At 47.0% G+C, this 17,279-nt stretch overlaps 1 protein-coding gene across 1 annotated transcript in view; it reads left to right on the top strand.

Moving 5' to 3' along the window:
- LOC144699628 (protein shisa-6-like) overlaps positions 1–17,279 on the top strand; it is a 560,335-nt gene that overhangs the window by 61,235 nt on the left and 481,821 nt on the right. Inside the window, exon 2 of the mRNA XM_078570705.1 lies at positions 1,365–1,522. Within this exon, the coding sequence (XP_078426831.1) occupies positions 1,365–1,522 (158 nt within the window). The remainder of the gene's footprint in view (positions 1–1,364; positions 1,523–17,279) is intronic.

Consider the following 17,279-nt stretch of genomic DNA (forward strand, 5'->3'; position numbering starts at 1 on the left):
AATGAGTACATGAAGTGATAATGAAGGTGACAATTTGTACAAACTGTTTTCACACAAGGTAGAGTTCAGCTGTAACATACAACAGTGTTATTAAAAGAAAGAGCACAGTGAGGCAGTGTACAGTAACCCACCCAACCAAATGAAATACATGAGGGGTCAAATGAAGAGGGGGTACCACACAACATACATCTTTGGAAACATTCTCCTCCTCCAACCTCCCCTGGGTAAACAGAATAAATGCTAAGGTATGGTGACCAACTTTCTGAAGCTGTGAACTGGGTGTACGTCTTGAGAGCAGTAATTAGGCTGCATGTGGCTATTCGTAAGCGTGAGCCCCATACACAACTAATAAGCCCATTCTTTCCCCATTCTCCCCTTCTCTTTCCCATTTCTCATACTCCCTCTCATCTCAGTTCTCCCTCCCCCACCCCCCCACACCTCCACTGCCATCCTTCAACTTTCCATCTCCTCTTTCCCGGAGCTTAAAGACTTGGAAGTTTCAATCCTTTAATGTTGGAAGATAAGTAAGGAATGGTTCCAGATTGGTACAAAAAGATGACTTCTTACAAAATCCTTATAAGTGGGATCAAGCTTTTCCATGCTTCCGAGTTTAGGATGGTTAAAGTGCTTACAGGGGCTTGATAGACCTGATTTAAGGAACACATTTATTTTGGACGTTTGCCGATTTACACCATCTACCCATGATCATGCGCCACCGGTCAAAGTGTGCACTGCCTAATGCATATTGTACTTTGCATACTATGTATGGTGTATTGCCACTCTCTAATTGTATACTTGCCAAAAAAAAATGTGAGCAGCCATATCTTCAAGTTAATAGCAAAAAACTGCGGATGCTGGAAATCCAAAACAAAAACAGAAACAGAAATACCTGGAAAAACTCAGCAGGTCTGGCAACATCGGCGGAGGAGAGCACAGTTGATGTTTCGACTCGAAATGTCAACTGTGCTCTTCTCCGCCGATGCTGCCAGACCTGCTGAGTTTTTCCAGGTATTTCTGTTTCTGTTTTTGTTCTTCAAGTTAATCACTATTTATTACTGCCACTGCATTACAGAGTTTCTAAATATCAGACTGATACTTGTTAGTTAAAATGGACATAACATTTTTAATGAATTATACCTGCCAAAGATGCAGTAAGGGAAGTAAGTAATGTGACGTGTTCAAGTGGCTATAGCAGTTGCCATACAATGATGTTTCACCCAGTCGCAGCATTAATACTTACAACCACATAGTGATCCCAGCAATTCTTCTGAAAAACCTAGAAACACTGGGACACTAATAGCAAGTGAATGTAAACACATTGTGTGTGCTTTGTTGTAACCTTTCTTTTCTGTGAAATTTCACAGGGCCTTGGCAGACATTTTACGAAACCAGGGACCGATTCCAGTACCACACTACGAGAGAGAGAATATGACTGCAATAGATGGATCGCCCAAGGATAATTCACCTGTTAGAACCTCCAAAAACCATTTCACACCAGTGCGAACATCCAAAGGCAATCACGGTGAGCAGAACCTCATCCCAAAACTGAGATCTTATTTGTGTTTTGTGACTTCTATCATTGAAATAACAGATTTCTGCCAAAGCCTCTGCCACTGTGACTCAGCAAGGCAATGGTTAATGAAAAGCTGTAATTCACATAGCTTCTAATGCATTCGCCTTTGGGACAAGACAAACTAAGGCCTAACTCAGACCTCAGTGCACTAAAATTTGGACAAGTGCACACATTTGAGTTTGAATTTATTGTCATTGTGATATTGCTTACTCCGTGAGGATATTTTTCAGTTTATTTTTAACTAGGCTGACCTTTTATCGCTAGAAACTGATAACTGAGGCAGATCTGACTTAGACTGTAAGAGGTACCTTGCTGAAATTGCTGAAAGGCCAGCGACAAAGGGGCACTAGACATGTGTGGTTGGACTCGTTTGCAGAGCTCTGTTCTCCAAAACTGTCTGTTCATGTCTGGTGAAAGCAATGTCCATTTTCTTAATCACAACAAAATGACTGCAATGTGACATTCTTAGGTTTTTAGGAGTTTGGATGAATCACTTCACTACTTTCGAAATGCACCTGTCCATGCTGTGCAAATTCAAATGAGCCTCAGGCTCCCTGCTGGCAATTGTCTTGAAGTTTCAGCACATCTCAGATCCAATTTGGGAACTGACTTCCACAAGACAGTGCCGCTTGCACACCCAAAACTACCCTGTGTTAACACGAGGGAGACAGTTTAACTGCAAATTTATTGTTTTTGGGTGTAACTGAATAAAATATTTTGAGGTGGATTGAATCAGGGGTTCTTAATCAGTTGAATTCTTAAACTTATTTGTTATCTTTAATTAGGAGCAATTAACAATTGCAAAGTAATTACAATTTACTGTAGGCCAAAGCCTCATATTAACAAAACACAAGGCATGTCACTAACATTTCATTTATATTCCCGAATTGCATCTACTCTACAATAACCTTCCAAAATAAAAATCAATGATACATCTTCGTGTCAACTTCTACTTCGTGATCAGGTCTTTCTCTCTTTCCCCATTTCAAAAATAAAACTGTGTCAGTCTAACAACTGTCTTCAGTTCTCAATGTTCCAGACCAGTAATTCTAAATTCTAACCTCCAGGGGAACATAAAAAAGGCAGTACCTGAAGTAAAAGGAAAACAAAAAAAACATAATTGGGTTATAGCACTGTCCTTGTACTTTGGGGATCTAAGTTCAGATCCAGTCTAGACTCTTGGGATGAAAGCTTTTTCACATTCTGCTGCCTCTGAAATTCTTGAGCGTTAACCCACTTTTTGTACTGGAGAAGTGTGAGTGGCACAAAACTGTCCGTCACTCTGTACGAAACGGTCACCAAACTGGCAGTTTTGATCCAAGAGCAAGCATGAAAGCCGGGGTGGAGAATGCAATGTGAGACTGGTACAGTCTCAGTAACCGCTCTGTGGATGGAACTAACATGCATTGTTTGACATAATGGGCAGGATTTTCCACACCCCCTTCCCCCCCCACCGCCGCCGGGATCTTCTGGTCCCGCCGCAAGTCAATGGACTTCTGGCTGGGACGCCGTCTCGCCCGGGGTGGGTCCCACCCACAACAGGGCCGGAAAATCCCGGCCGATGCCAGATGAAGATTTATCCTGTATATGGCCTGTGCCATACCTAACCTCATCTGTTTAATGCTGGTGGCCGCTGCTGGGGCTACAGGCAGTGATCTATACCTCAAATCCATTTCCTGATGTTTGCTTCATATCCTTTGGAACTTCTGACCTAACAAAAAACTACTGATCTCAATATTGAAAAATGCAATTCACCCAGTCTCCACAGCCTTTGGAGAATATATCTATTACTCTTTGTGTGAAAAAGTGCGTCCTGGTTTCTTCATGAATGGCTTTGATCTACTTTTATCACCCCCTGTTCTGGACTCCCCCATCAGAGGAACTTGTATCTATCTGAAATCATTTTATCATTTTAAGGCCTCAATTAAATCACCTCCAAAACCTTCTTAACTCAAGGGGTATACAACTTCGCATAATCTAGCCCTCTAATCCCTGGTCCATCTTGTTCAAGGCCAGTATAACCTTCTTGAATTCCAGTGTCCAAAACTTAATGCAGTGCGAAAGTTTAACTTACGCCCCTCCCTATTCCAGGTGCCTTGAACTATAGCCTTTTTGCACCTGGGCACCTTTGAATCTCCATAGCTCTTATCTCACTCATTAAGAATTTGTTTTCCTTAAATCCAAAGCGGATAACCTCACACTTTCTCACGCTGACCTCCATCAGACATAGGGCTGAATTTTTCACTCAGCGGGCAGGTGCAGGCCCGAACCGAAAGGGACTAAAATAGTGCGGGGTGAGCGCCCCGACGGCATTGCGCATTTGCGCGATATTTTGCCGGGGTGCCAGAGCGGCGCCTGCTGTTAATTAACAGGCCACTTAAAGCCCTTAACAATCCAATTGTCTATGATTTTTCATTGCCCGTGTGATTTTCTGCTCGTCGCAAGGGTAAAACGGGCAGGTGGCCAGCCAACATTTTCTCAAACCTCATCCAAGGGCGGGATAATAAGGGTCAACAGCATTACCAGTGTGAGCATTGAGCAGTTTTGGAGATAGTTTACTGCTGGTTGCTTGTTGGTACTTGGCAGCTTCATCTCTGTTCAGGGCTTCATTCTTAGCATTTCCAGGTTTCATTTCAGGACTCACTGCTGTCTGCCAGGTACCTGGAGGATTCAGACCGTGTGGACGCTTTCAGGTATCAGACAGCTTTCCCTTACCCTGGGAATGGGGATTGTGGTCTCCGCTGGAGGCACCTCCTCTGAGGAGGAAGTGAGGGGCAGAAGGGAGAGGAGGCCAGGTGTCCCTCTGCAGCTTCCAGGGGAGGGACCTGTGGGAGGAGAGGTGCAGGCACAAGGGGCGCAGGGCCAGCAGGGAGTCCAAGGCAGAAGGGGCTGCAGAAGAGGCCACTATCCTGCTACCAGGGTATACAGGCGGCGAAGCAGCTACCTCAATATGTCTGAGGTGCAATGATGAAGGAGACTCCGCCTCTCCAGGGAGACCATGATCTCCAGTTGCCAGATGATTGGGACTGAGGTCAGCTCCAACTGTGTGGGTGGACACCCCATGCCTGTGGCTCTGAAGTCACAGCGGCCCTCAACCTCTATGCGTCCGGCTCTTTCCAGGGGTCAGTGGGGGGTCTGTGTGGCATTTCCCAATCAGCTGTCCGTAGTTGTGCCAAATGAGTGACAGACACTCTGTTCAGGCGGGTACTGACCTTTATTCTTTACCGTACGGATGAGGCCAGCCAGACTGAGCGAGCCAGAGGCTTTGCAGCAATTGCTGAGTTCCCCCGTGTCCAGGATGCAATAGACTGTACACATGTGGCCATCAAGGTGCCAGCGGGCCAGCCACGTGCCTTCATCAACAGGGAGGGCTTCCACTCCATGAGCGTGCAGATAGTCTGTGACCAAGGGATGCAGATTCTGCAAGTCTGTGCAAGGTACCTTGGCAGCTCCCTTTACATCCTGAGACACTCCCAGGTGCCAAAGCTCTTCAGTGCTCCAGCCCCACAGGTTGGATGGCTGCTGGGTGACAAGGGCTATCCATTGAAAAGGTGGCTTAAGATGCCTCTCTGCCACCCAAGAACAGAGGCAGAGAAGTGCGACAATACGAGTCATGGCTCCACGAGGGCGGTGGTAGAGAGGGCCATAGGTCTTCTAAAGATGCACTTCCGACGACTGGACCGTTCAGCGGGAGCATTACAATACCCCCCAGAGCGGGTATCACTGATAGTGGTTGCATGCTGCGCTCTCCACAATCTGGCACTGGCAAGGGGGGGACCCACTGGAGGAAGGTGATCTTGACGCAGCTGCACAGGCCACAGATGTTGAGTTCAGTGGTGAGTCAGAAGATGAGCACGGTGAGGAGAACGCTGAGGGCATGGAGGCAGACCTCGTCAGCCTTCAGGGAGGCAGGGACACCAGGGAAACCTTGATCCAACGCTCCTTCAGCTAGGCTGCCAAATATCAGCTTCAAACGCATACCAGGGCTGCCGCCTCCATCCCAGATATCTGAAAGGACCCTTTCATTTGAACAAAAAGAACACTCAGTACCTGTGCAATAAAATTCAGAGCCACTTACGTCCAGCATTACATATTGGCATTCCCTGCACCATTAAAACAAAAAGGTGAAGCATACTCAGGCCATGACAACAAAAACAAAGTTTATATCATTTTTACAATTACTGACTATTTACATCAACTTCCCTGGTCTTAGGTCCCAGAGCAGTATACATTAATTAAACATAAATGAACATAAAATCACCCGTGACCAGTCCCTCTTGTGCTTATGATGTCTTTAACTTATGCTTGTGAATGCTACATCCAGGTGCAGCCCCCTTGCTGGCACTGGCTTTGGAGACAGCCGGCTCACTCTTGTTGTCTTGTTGGCCTTGATGACCTTGGCAGTTGTCCTCTGGCTAGTGGAGCCTGTGCTGGCTCCACCTGGGAGGAAGCGGCCAGTTCCATGGCTGACATCTCCCCAGTCGCCGCAGCCTCGTCAGATGCAATGGTCACTGGTGGAGGGCAGAGGAGCTGATACCGTCATCTGGAGCATCCTGAAAGGAGCCTGCAGAGAAGATAGGCAGCTCGTGCGCCAATGCGAGGTCACTCCCTGCACACCATTGAAGGACGGGCACCTAGCTGGGATACCTGGTGTCTCATCCATCTCCTACATTGACAGTGACCACCTGAGCCCAGTGCCTGTGTGAGGGTTTGCAGGCCTGAGCGCAACCCAAGGAACCCCTCATTCTGTCCCTGGAGCTGCCTCTCCATGAGAGTCGCCACTCTCTCAATGGAGGGGGCAGTGTGCTCGGCCATGAGGGTCAACGCAGTGCTCACGCTCTGCGTGGACTCCTCCTTCACGGAGACCATGGCGCACAGACACTCATGAATCTCTGCCAGGTCCTCCCGCACATCTCGCTGGGCGTCCAGCATCTGCTGCCTGATGAACAGTTCCAGAGGCCTATCATCAGCCTTTGACTGAGCATCATCCTGATCCCCAGCAGTCCCCCGACTGCTGGCCCCCTGGGCACCCTCTGCCTCTGCCTGCACTTCAAGCAAGGGTGAAGTGCCCTCACCAATGTGCACCGAGATACTAGCTGCTGATCTAATGCCCACCAAAGTGCTGGTATGTGCGCTGGTGCCTGCTTCAGAGAGTGGGTGTAACACAGGTGACAGTGGTGCCTGGTGGTCCTCTGGCATTGGGGATGGCCCTTCGCCTAAAAGGGAGAAGAAGGACATGTCATTAGCTAAAGTCAACACACTGTCGCTGTGCATGCCAGGCATCCTGGTGAGACAATGGAGATCTGCATCACGGTACCATCGTCTTCCAACAATCAATGGGGATGCCAGGTTCGAGGCTCATATCAATGAAGAGACTGCACGGTTGCACAATCCGAGAGTCTCACTGCTGTGCACTGCGCTCATACCTTCATCCGGCACCCCCAGTCTCTCCACGCCCGGTTGCACGGGGAGTGTGCCGGCTCTCCAGTTCCAGGGCATCTTGCTCGAACCAGGAGAGCAGCAGCAGATTGGACAGGCCTCCGCTTGTACGTCACCTCATAGACTCATAGATGTCTGCAGCACAGAAGGAGGCCATTCGGCCTATCGTGTAAATGCCGGTCAACAAAGATCTGATTACACTATCCCATTTTCCAGTGCTTGGCCCATACCTCTGGAGGCTCGGCAATGCAAGTGAATATCTAAATACTTCTTAAATGTTATGAGAATTTCTGACTCAACCACCCTTTCAGGCAGTGAGTTCCAGACTCCCACCACCCTCTGGGTGAAAAAATTTCTCCTCAACTCCCCTCTTAGCCTTCTACCTCAACATAAGTCTATGCCTCCTGGTTATTGACCCCTCTACTAATAGAAAAAGTGCCTTCCTATCCACCCTATCTATGCCCCTCATAATCTTATCATAATCTATCAGGTGCCCTCTCATCCTTTGCTGCTCCAAAGAAAACAATCCCAGCCTATCCAATCTTTCCTCATAGCTCAGACCCTCCAGCCCAGCATCCGACAGCATCCTGGTAAATCTCCCCTGCACCCTCTCCAGTGCAATCACATCCTTTCTATAATGTGGCAACCAGAACTGCATACAGTACTCCAGCTGTGGCCTAATCATCATTTTATACAGTTCCAGCATAGCCTCCCTGCTCTTTTATTCTATGCCTCGGTTTATAAAGGCAAGTATCCCATATGCCTTCTTAAGCACTTTATCTGTCTGCCCTGCTACTTTCAGGACCCTGTGGATATGCACACCAAGGTCCCTCTGATCTTCAGTACTTTCCAGAGTCCTACAATTCATAGTGTAATCCCTTGCTTTGTTAGCCCTCCCCAAGTGCATTACCTCACACTTTTCCAGGTTGAATTTCATTTGCCACTACTCTGCCCACCTGACCAGTCCATTGATATCTCCCTGCAGTTTATGGCTGTCCTCCTCACTATTTACCACCCTACCAATTTTTATGTCATCTACAAACTTCTTGATCATACCCCCTATGTTTAAGTCCAAATCATTTGCCACAAACAGCAAGGGCCCCAGCACCGAGCCCTGCGGAACCCCACTGGAAACAGACTCAGACTTCCAGTCACAGAAACATCCTTCTACCCTTTGCTTCCTGCCTCTCAGCCAATTTTGGATCCAATGTGCTACTTTGCCTTGGATCCCATGGGCTCTTACTTTCTTGACCAGTCTGCCATGAGGGACCTTATTAAAAGACTTGCTAAAGTCCATGTAGACCACATCAAATGCATTACCCTCATCAACACTCTTGGTTACCACCTCAAAAAATTTGATCAAATTTGTCAAACATGACCTTCCCTTAACAAATCCATGCTGACTATCCCTGATTAAGCCATATCTCTCCAAGTGCAGATATATTTGGTCCCACAGAATTCATTCTAGGAACTTCCTCACCACCAAGGTTAGACTGACTGGCCTGTAATTTCCTGGTCTACCCTTGCCTCCATTTTTTAATAGTGGGACAACGTTAGCAGTCCTCCAGTCCTCTGGCACCTCACCTGTGGTCAGAAAGGATTTTAAAATTACTGCCAGGGCCCCTGATATCTCTTCCCTTGCCTCCCTCAACAGCCTGGGATACATCTCATCTGGGCCTGCGGATTTATCCATTTTTAAGGCTGCTAAACTCACTAGTACCTCCTCTCTCTCTATGTTAATTTCCTCTAATATTTCACAGTCCTCCATCCTGATGTCTATACCTGCAACGTCCTTTTCCATTATGAAGACTGATACAAAATATTCATGGGACTGCACCCATGTCTTCCGGCTCCACACAAAGATTATCTCTATGGTCTCTAATTGGCCTTTCTCTTTCCCTAGTTATTCTCTTGCTCTTTATATATTTAAAAAACCCCTTTGGGTTTTCCTTTATTCTACCCACCAATGCTTTCTCATACACTCTCTTAGTTTTCCTAATTTCCTTTTTAATTTCCCCTCTCCACTTTTTATACTCCTATAAGGACTCTGCCATATTGAGCCCTCGGTATCTGCCATCAGCTTCTCTTTTTTTCCTTCATCCTAACCTTTAAGTCCCTTGACATCCAGGGTTTTCCAGACTTGGTCCCCCACCTTGTCTTTACGGGAACATATTTGCCCTGTACTCTTGCTATTTCCTCCTTGGATGCCTCCCACTGCTCTGACACAGTTTTATCTGCAAGTAGCTGCTCCTAGTCCACTTGGGCCAAATCGTATAGCCCTTTCCCAGTTTAGAACTTTTATTCCTGGCCCAACCTTATCCTTTTCCATAACTATACTAAATCTAACTGAGTTATGGTCACTATTTCCAAAATGCTCCCCTACTGATACGCTTTTCACCTGCCTGGGCTCATTTCCGAATATTAGGTCCAAAACTGCCCCCTTCCTTGTTTGGCTTTCTAAGTACTGGCTAAAAAAGTTTTCCTAGATGCAACTTAAGAATTTTGCTCCCTGCCTACCTTGCACACTAAAACTATCCCAGTTAATATTTGGGTAGTTAAAATCCCTGACTATTGCTACCCCATTATTCTTACACGTCTCTGAAATTTGATTACATATTTGATCCTCTATCTCTCCCTGACTGTTTGGGGGCCTAGAGTACACATCCAACAGCGTGTTTGTCCCTTTTGTGTTTTTTACTTCTACCCATATGGCTTAATTTGATGAACCTTCCAAAATATCATCCCTTCTCACTGCTATAATTTATTCCTTGATCAATATTGCAACCCCCCATTCTCTTCTATCCCCCTCTCTATCGAGTCTGAATACCGTATAACTAGCAATGTTGAGCTGCCAATCCTGCCCTTCTTTTAGCCAAGTCTCCATCATAACTATGATATCATACTCCCACGTGCCTCTCTGCTTGGTTATGGCTTGTCTTCCTCTGAAAGGACAGAGGAACATTGATTAGTCCACTCTCTACCTGCAGCGCCATTGCAGCCTGGCCAACCCCAGCTGAGGAACACCTCATAGGGCATATCCAACTCATGGCCCTTGAGCCACAAGGCACTCACTCCTTTGGCCATCTCTGGCCAAATAGTACCTGAACTTAGTAAAATTAGCCTTTCCCCAGTTTAGAACTTTTATTCCTGGCCCAACCTTATCCTTTTCCATAACTATCCTAAATCTAACTGAATTATGGTCACTATCTCCAAAATGCTCCCCTACTGATACGCTTTTCACCTGCCTGAGCTCATTTCCGAATATTAGGTCCAGAACTGCCCCCTCCCTTGTTGGGCTTTCTAAATACTGGCTACATACTGATTGACAGTTGGCACTCAGACTCTAGCACTCCTGAGGTCCATGGGGGGACAGCCATATCTTAACACTTCGGCACAGTGACCCATGCCAACACGGTACTAACCCTTCCTCAGTGCAGCAGGTCATTGAACTGCTTTCAGCACTGCACCCATGTGCGCCACACCACGTCATGGCTGCTCACCTGGGCTGCCACTTCCTCCTGTGCCCTCTTGGTGAGGTGCGGTGGCCTCCTCCTCTCATCTCTGGGGCCAAGGATGTCCTTCCTGGCAGCCACCTCCTCCAGCAGGACTGCAAGGCACTTATCCGAAAAGCAGGGGGGGCTGAGTGCCCACCCGACCTGCCCTCCTGCCTGGCATTTGCTGCCACCCTCGGGTGCATCATCAGAACAGCAGCCAGACGTCCTTCCCTGGCAGGCTTTCTGGGGCGGCCTTGGCCTTCTTTATACTGGCTGCGGGTCGCCATTGGCCCCGCTCAGCCCTTCCCGGCCAGTGACGAACCACGTTTCACGCTGTGTGAGCCTTAATTGGCCCACCAGCATAAAATCGCTGTTGGGGGCCCAATCGCGGGCGGCAGTCGGTTTCGCGGCCACTTCTGGGCTTGCCTACTGCGCCCGCCTGACAAGGGCAAAATCCAGCCCATAGTTTTGCACAGCCACTTAGCCTGTCTATATCCCTAACTAAACTCCTGCTCCCACCTACCTAATTTACCATGCCTGCTTCCTTAAGTGTCCTCAGGAAACTTGCATATACAAACTTCCATGTGCCTTGCACTCATCAGGACAAATGCAAGAATGGCAAATTTCAAACGATCGTAACAATTTATACTCCGGGACAAAAGGGTGCTGATTCGTTGGCAAGCCAACTAGGATTGGTCGAGGCATTACCACGGAGAAAGGAATGGGAGAACTCTAAGCTTGCCAAGCTCCTGGGTAATTCAAAAAAGATGCAAGGCTTGAAAATATTCCTTTCCTTTGCAGAGAATGGGTGCCGTCATATGAATGTATGTCACTTCTGGCAAGTGTAAATGATCATTTTCTAATCCTTCATCTATGTCATCAATATATATGGGAAAAAAGCACAGGTGCCTGGGGAACAGCACTTGCTACAATGAGAGAATGTTCCCTTTATTCCTTCTGTCTGTTTTTTACTTTCCAACCAATTATTTCCAATTCAATTAGTTTTCGCTAATAATTTCTTGTGTGGAAATTTATTGAGTGCCTTTTGGAGGTCCATATGGACAACATCTATTAACACTCAGCTATTTACCATGTAACTTCCTCAAAAAGATTCAACTAGATTGGTTAGACATGACCTAGCTTTCATAATTCTATCTGCCTTTGATCAACTTTCCTTGTCCCAAATGCTCAGTCCTCCTGCCCTGATATTAGATTCCTTCCCCACAATTTAGATTTCCAGAACTTATTAAGTAGAATTCTATGACCCATTTATTAGTTACACTCTTTCTATATTATGGAAATGGGTCATAGAATTCCACTTAATAAGTTCTGGAGGTCTACAAATCATCAAACATGGTGTAAGGGATTTAATATAAGTAAAAAAGGCATTTTTTTAGTGCTGTGTACAACCAAGTCAAATTTTTAGACGTTTATAATAGAATTTGAAACATGCTTCATATTTGGTGTGAAATGAAGATAAACTGTAACATATGTCAAGAATTCAATTATAAGTATAAATCACGTGAAGATTGACTTTTTCAAAATAGACTAGTGAGTGAACAAAAAATAATCTTTCTAAACCAAAAGTGGGACACTTGCTCCCCACGGATTGTCAATTTCAGGGACGTGGTGTAGTGAACACAAGACACTTCCTTAAACCAATGGGATGTGCACATCCTTTCTTGCCTTTGAGTGAGAAAGAAAATAGGTCAAAGAAATGCACAGCCTTACCTGGGAAGCACAATGCTTGCAGTCTAACTGTTCAGCTTCTCAGTCATCATTTCCTGTTTCTGAGACCATTAAACACAGTAGCTTGTGACCAAGAGTAATAGGGTGTTAAAGCAACTGTGCGTGTGCGATTGTAAGTGTTACCTCGCAGAATTTTAAAACTGTGAAGAGGACAAGAATCCACAATAGTGGCGTATTAGGTACAGAAGATGAAAGGACACATAGTACAAGGCAATTAGGTCATATTTGCTTAACGCTATCCTAACCATAATGAAGCGACAGTAAGATTTTACTTAAAAAAATAGTTAATTTCTTCTGGATTTGGTGGGAAACCAAAGGACTATCCTCCTCACTTTCCCTACGAGAACTCAAATAGCCAGGTCACCAAGGATAGAACACTGGAGCCTAGTACTAATACATTTATTAGCTTTTATTTAGAGGCACACTTTGCATATCCTGCACCTCCAACCAACAGCCATACTTTCAGTGTGCTATGTATGGAAGCATAGGTGAGTCCACAATTAATATCCACCACCTAAATACAATTAATCCCCATCTGATATATAAATAATGTTTACCCACCTCCAGCCCCCCCAGCTAGCTCTTCCAATGCAGATAATATATCCCCACAACAGCATGCCTGGTAATATGGTGCATCTAAGGGCAGGTTTGCCTTCTCCAGCACCACAGGTTTGCAGTTGTCTGGTGACTGTTGCCAATCAGGACCTCCTTAACGCCCCAGAAATTACAGCACAACAGCCTGGGAGGGACTCAAATGTGTGTTCCTCACCCACAAAGAAAAAATGCTTATTCTCACATCTTTGGCCTGCTCTGCTACCCCGTGGATTCTCGAGTTGGTAAGGGCTTGGGGCCAAGCCAGGATGACATATTTTTACCCAGCCTTGGAAACCTAGTATGATGTAAGAGCGGCAGAGATACATTGGGCCAGGTCCTTGCACTTTGTTTTGACCTTTGCCCCTAAGGAAATGGCATTCCCTGGGCATAAATGTCAGGTTGATTATCATTCTGGTTTCAATATCCTTAAGTTTTTCTAAAGGTTCAGAATTGTTCTCTTTTAGGAGATTATTACGTAGCTGCAAAGAGTTCAGTCAGTGGCTGAGTGGATGATCCATCTCGGCCTCCTCCTGAGGCCCCCAGCATCACAGATGTCAGTCTTCAGCCAATTTGATTCACTCCACGTGATATCAAGAAACAGCTGAAGGCACAGGATAGTGCAAAGGCTATGGGCCCTGACAATATTCCAGCAATTGTGCTGAAGACTTGTGCTCCACAAATTGCCACGCCCCTAGCCAAGCTGTTCCAGTACAGCTACAACACTGGCATCTACCCGACAAGGTGGAAAATTGCGCAGATATGTCCTGTCCACAAAAATTAAGACGAATTCAACCCAGACAACCCATAGTAAGTCTACTCCTGATCATCAGCAAAGTAATGGAAGAGGTTGTCGACAGTGCAATCAAGCAGCACTTAGTGATAACCTGCTCACTGACACTCAGTTTGAGTTCCACCAGGGCTACCCTGGTTCTGACCTTATTACAGCCTTGGTTCAAACATAGACAAAAGAGTTGAACTCCCGAGGTGAGGTAAGCGTGACTGCCCTTGACATCAAAGCAACATCTGACTGAGTGTGGCATCAAGGAGCCCCAGCAAAACTCGTGTCAATGGGAATCAGGGAGAAAACACTTCACTGGTTGGAGTCATACCTAACACAAAGGAAGATGGTTGTGGTTATTGGTGGTCAATCATCTCAGTTCCAGGACATCACTGCAGGAGTTCCTCAGGGTAGTGTCCTAGGCCCAACCATCTCCAGCTGCTTCAACAATGACCTTCCTTCTATCAAAATGTCAGACATAGTGATGTTTACTGATGAATACACAATGTTCAGCACTGTTCATGACTCCTCAAAAAATGAAGCAGTCCATGCCCATATACAGCAAGACCTGAACATCATTCAGACTTGGGCTGACAAGTGGCAAGTAACATCCATGCCACACAAGTGCCAGGCAATGACCATCTCCAACAAGAGTGAATCCAACCATTTCCCCGTGACATTCAATTGTATTACCATTGCTGAATCCACAACTAACAACATCCTGGGGATTACCATTGACCAGAAACTGAACTGGACCAGCCATATAAATACTGTGGCTACGAGGGCAGGTCAGAGGCTGGGAATTCTGCCACGAGTAACTCACCTCCTGAATCCCCAAAGAATGTCCACCATCTACAAGGTGCAAGTCAGGAGTGTGATGGAATAGTCTCCACTTGCCTGGATGAGTGCAGCTCCAACAACACTCAAGAAGCTTAACACTATCCAGACAAAGCAGCTGCCTTGATTGGCACCACATCCACAAACGTTCAATCCCCCCACCACCGATGCACAGTAGCAGCAGTGTGTACCACCTACAAGATGCACTGCAGGGACTCACCAAGGCTCCTTAGGCAGCACCTTCCAAACCCGCCACCTCTAGGACAAGGGCAGCAGATGCATGGGAACACCGCCACCTGCAAGCCCCTCTCCAAGTCACACACCATGCTGACTTGGAACCATTGCTAGAATTTTACATTGCCTGTGCTGCCCACACGCACCCCCCCGCCCCCCCGCCCCCGGATGTGACTTTAAATAGCGCGTGATGACATTGGTGGGGATCTCGACATCATTGCGACGCAGTGCGAGATTACGCTAGGTGGGCATGCGTGAATTTTGTAAGCCCGCCTGACGTCAATTAAAGGGCCTATTGAGGCAATTAAAGGGCCAATTGACCGCAATTTTGAGAGGCCTGTTCACTATTACAGTCGGCACATGGGCAAAATGGGCAGGCGAGAATCACACATTGTCAACTGCCTACATCTAAGGCGGAATGGAACATAAGGCTCAGGAGGAATGGAGAAGTGCGGAGGCAGGAGTTCTAAATTCTTTTGGAAGCCTGGGCAGTACTGATTCATCAGTGAAGCATCCTGCTCATTTCCTATGCAGCTACAGAGGCATAAATCCTTTTAGAGGCTTTTACGGACAGGCCTCATCACAATGAAGGTTAAACCTCTGCAAAGCAGAAGGTTAAAAAATGGGCATTGTTTAATCAGCTGGAGGTACTTCCTCAGATAAGGAGGAGCAGGCAAGAAGGAGGAGGAGGCCAGAAGGAAGAAAGGGCAGGAGAAGGCACCGATACCCCACCGGAAGTGTCTACAGGATACGAGATGACTGAGTTCCAGTGCTGAAGAAGGATCCGCCTCTCAATGGATACAGTAGCCTCCATACGTGACATGATAGACCTCGTGATAGCATCCAACTGTGCAGGTGGGCACCCAATGCAGGTGGCGCTAAAAGTAACAGTTGCCCTCAGTTTTTATGTCCCGGGTTCATTCCAGGGCTCTGTTGGTGATCTGTGCGGACTATCCCAATCTGCAGTACACAGCTGTATAAAGCTTGTGACAGATGCACTGTTCAGAAGGGTCAACACCTTTATACTTTACAAGACAGAATAGGACAGCCAGACAGAGCGTTCCACAGGATTTGTAGATATTGCAGGCGTCCCAAGGATTCAAGGAGCACACATGTGCCCCTGAAGTCACCTTCCGGAGAGCCAGGGGCCTTTGTGAATCATAAGAGCTTCCATTCTCTGAACATCCAGCTAGTGTACTAGAGCCAACAGCAGGTCCTGCAGGTTTGTGCCAGATATCCTGGGAGTTGCCATGATCCATATATTCTCCGTCACTCTCAAGTTCCAAAGCTGTTCATAGCCCGTGCACACTTGGATGGCTGGTTGGTGGGGGATAAAGGATATCCTTTGAAAAGGTGGCTAATGACACCTCTCAGGCATCCAAGAATGCCCATGGGGGAAGAACAGGAGCTGTGTCTCCACAAGGGCTGTAACTGAGAGGACAGTCGGCCTCCTGAAAATGGGGTTTCGTTGCCTGGGCTGCTCCAGAGGGTCGCTCCAATATCCTCCACGTCACTCATTGTGGTTGTGCGCTGTGCCCTGCAAAATCTCGCTCTCTCATGAGATCAGGTGAAGGGTGAAGAGTGCGATGTACTTCCACCATCCGCTGAGGAAGATCCCAGCACTGACTCTGAGGAAGAACCTGCTCAGCCACAGGGTCATGATGACCCAGAAATGAGGCAACTTTTGGGAGCCAGAGAGATGAGGGATACTTTGATTGAAAGGAGCTTTCAGTAGGCCTTTAAAGCCAAGACTCCAAATCAATGCAAAGAACCAGTCACTTTATTGCTCGGAGCTCATGAGGCCCTCTTGGCAGCCTCTTTCTCTTCTGCCTCCTTCTGAAATACACCATCCTGCCCAATCAACGTCTTGCTCTGAGTTGCAGGCATGCTATCTTACTATCACGTCAAGCGCAATAAGGGCACATGAATGAGGTCACATTTTAATACATGTGACTGCAATATACAACATGAGACAAGTGGCAATGAGAAAGATTTCACACGTGAATGCCCTTCTTATTACAGCAATATTATAGCAATTTAACAATCCAGCTGTGAGCACTGCATCTAGGTGCTTCCCCCTCGCTGGCAGCTGCATTGGAGGCAGGCTGCTGACTCTGATGCTCCTTTGGCCTGGATGGCTTTGGCGGCCGCCTTCTGGTTGCCGGGGCCTGTGAAGACCCCAATTGGGCGGGAGAGTCCGGCACAATGGCTGGACACTCCTCAATAATGGCGGTCTCCTCAGATGGAACAGTCACTGGAAGAGGGGCAGAGGAGCTGCTGTCATCATAAGGAGCATCCTGAAAGGAGCCTCCAGATCCATGGAGCTGCAGGTCATCTGCCAACAGGAAGTTTGCTCCTACCTCCCTGCTCACCATAGATGGACGAGCAGCTAGCAGTCACTAGGTTCCCCATCCATCTCTCACATTGGCAGTTCCTTACTGAGGTCACTGCGAGTTTATGGGCTCACAGATCTGAACACAACCCCAGAAACCCTTGATTGAGCTCCTGGAGCTGGAGATCCATGAGAGTCACCACTTGGAGGATGCTGTATGTTCAAAGCTGAGGGTCAATGCAGTGCTCA

The sequence above is a fragment of the Cetorhinus maximus genome, chromosome 24 (genome assembly GCF_964194155.1).
Source record: "Cetorhinus maximus chromosome 24, sCetMax3.hap1.1, whole genome shotgun sequence".
In the NCBI taxonomy this organism is placed as follows: Eukaryota; Metazoa; Chordata; class Chondrichthyes; order Lamniformes; family Cetorhinidae; genus Cetorhinus; species Cetorhinus maximus.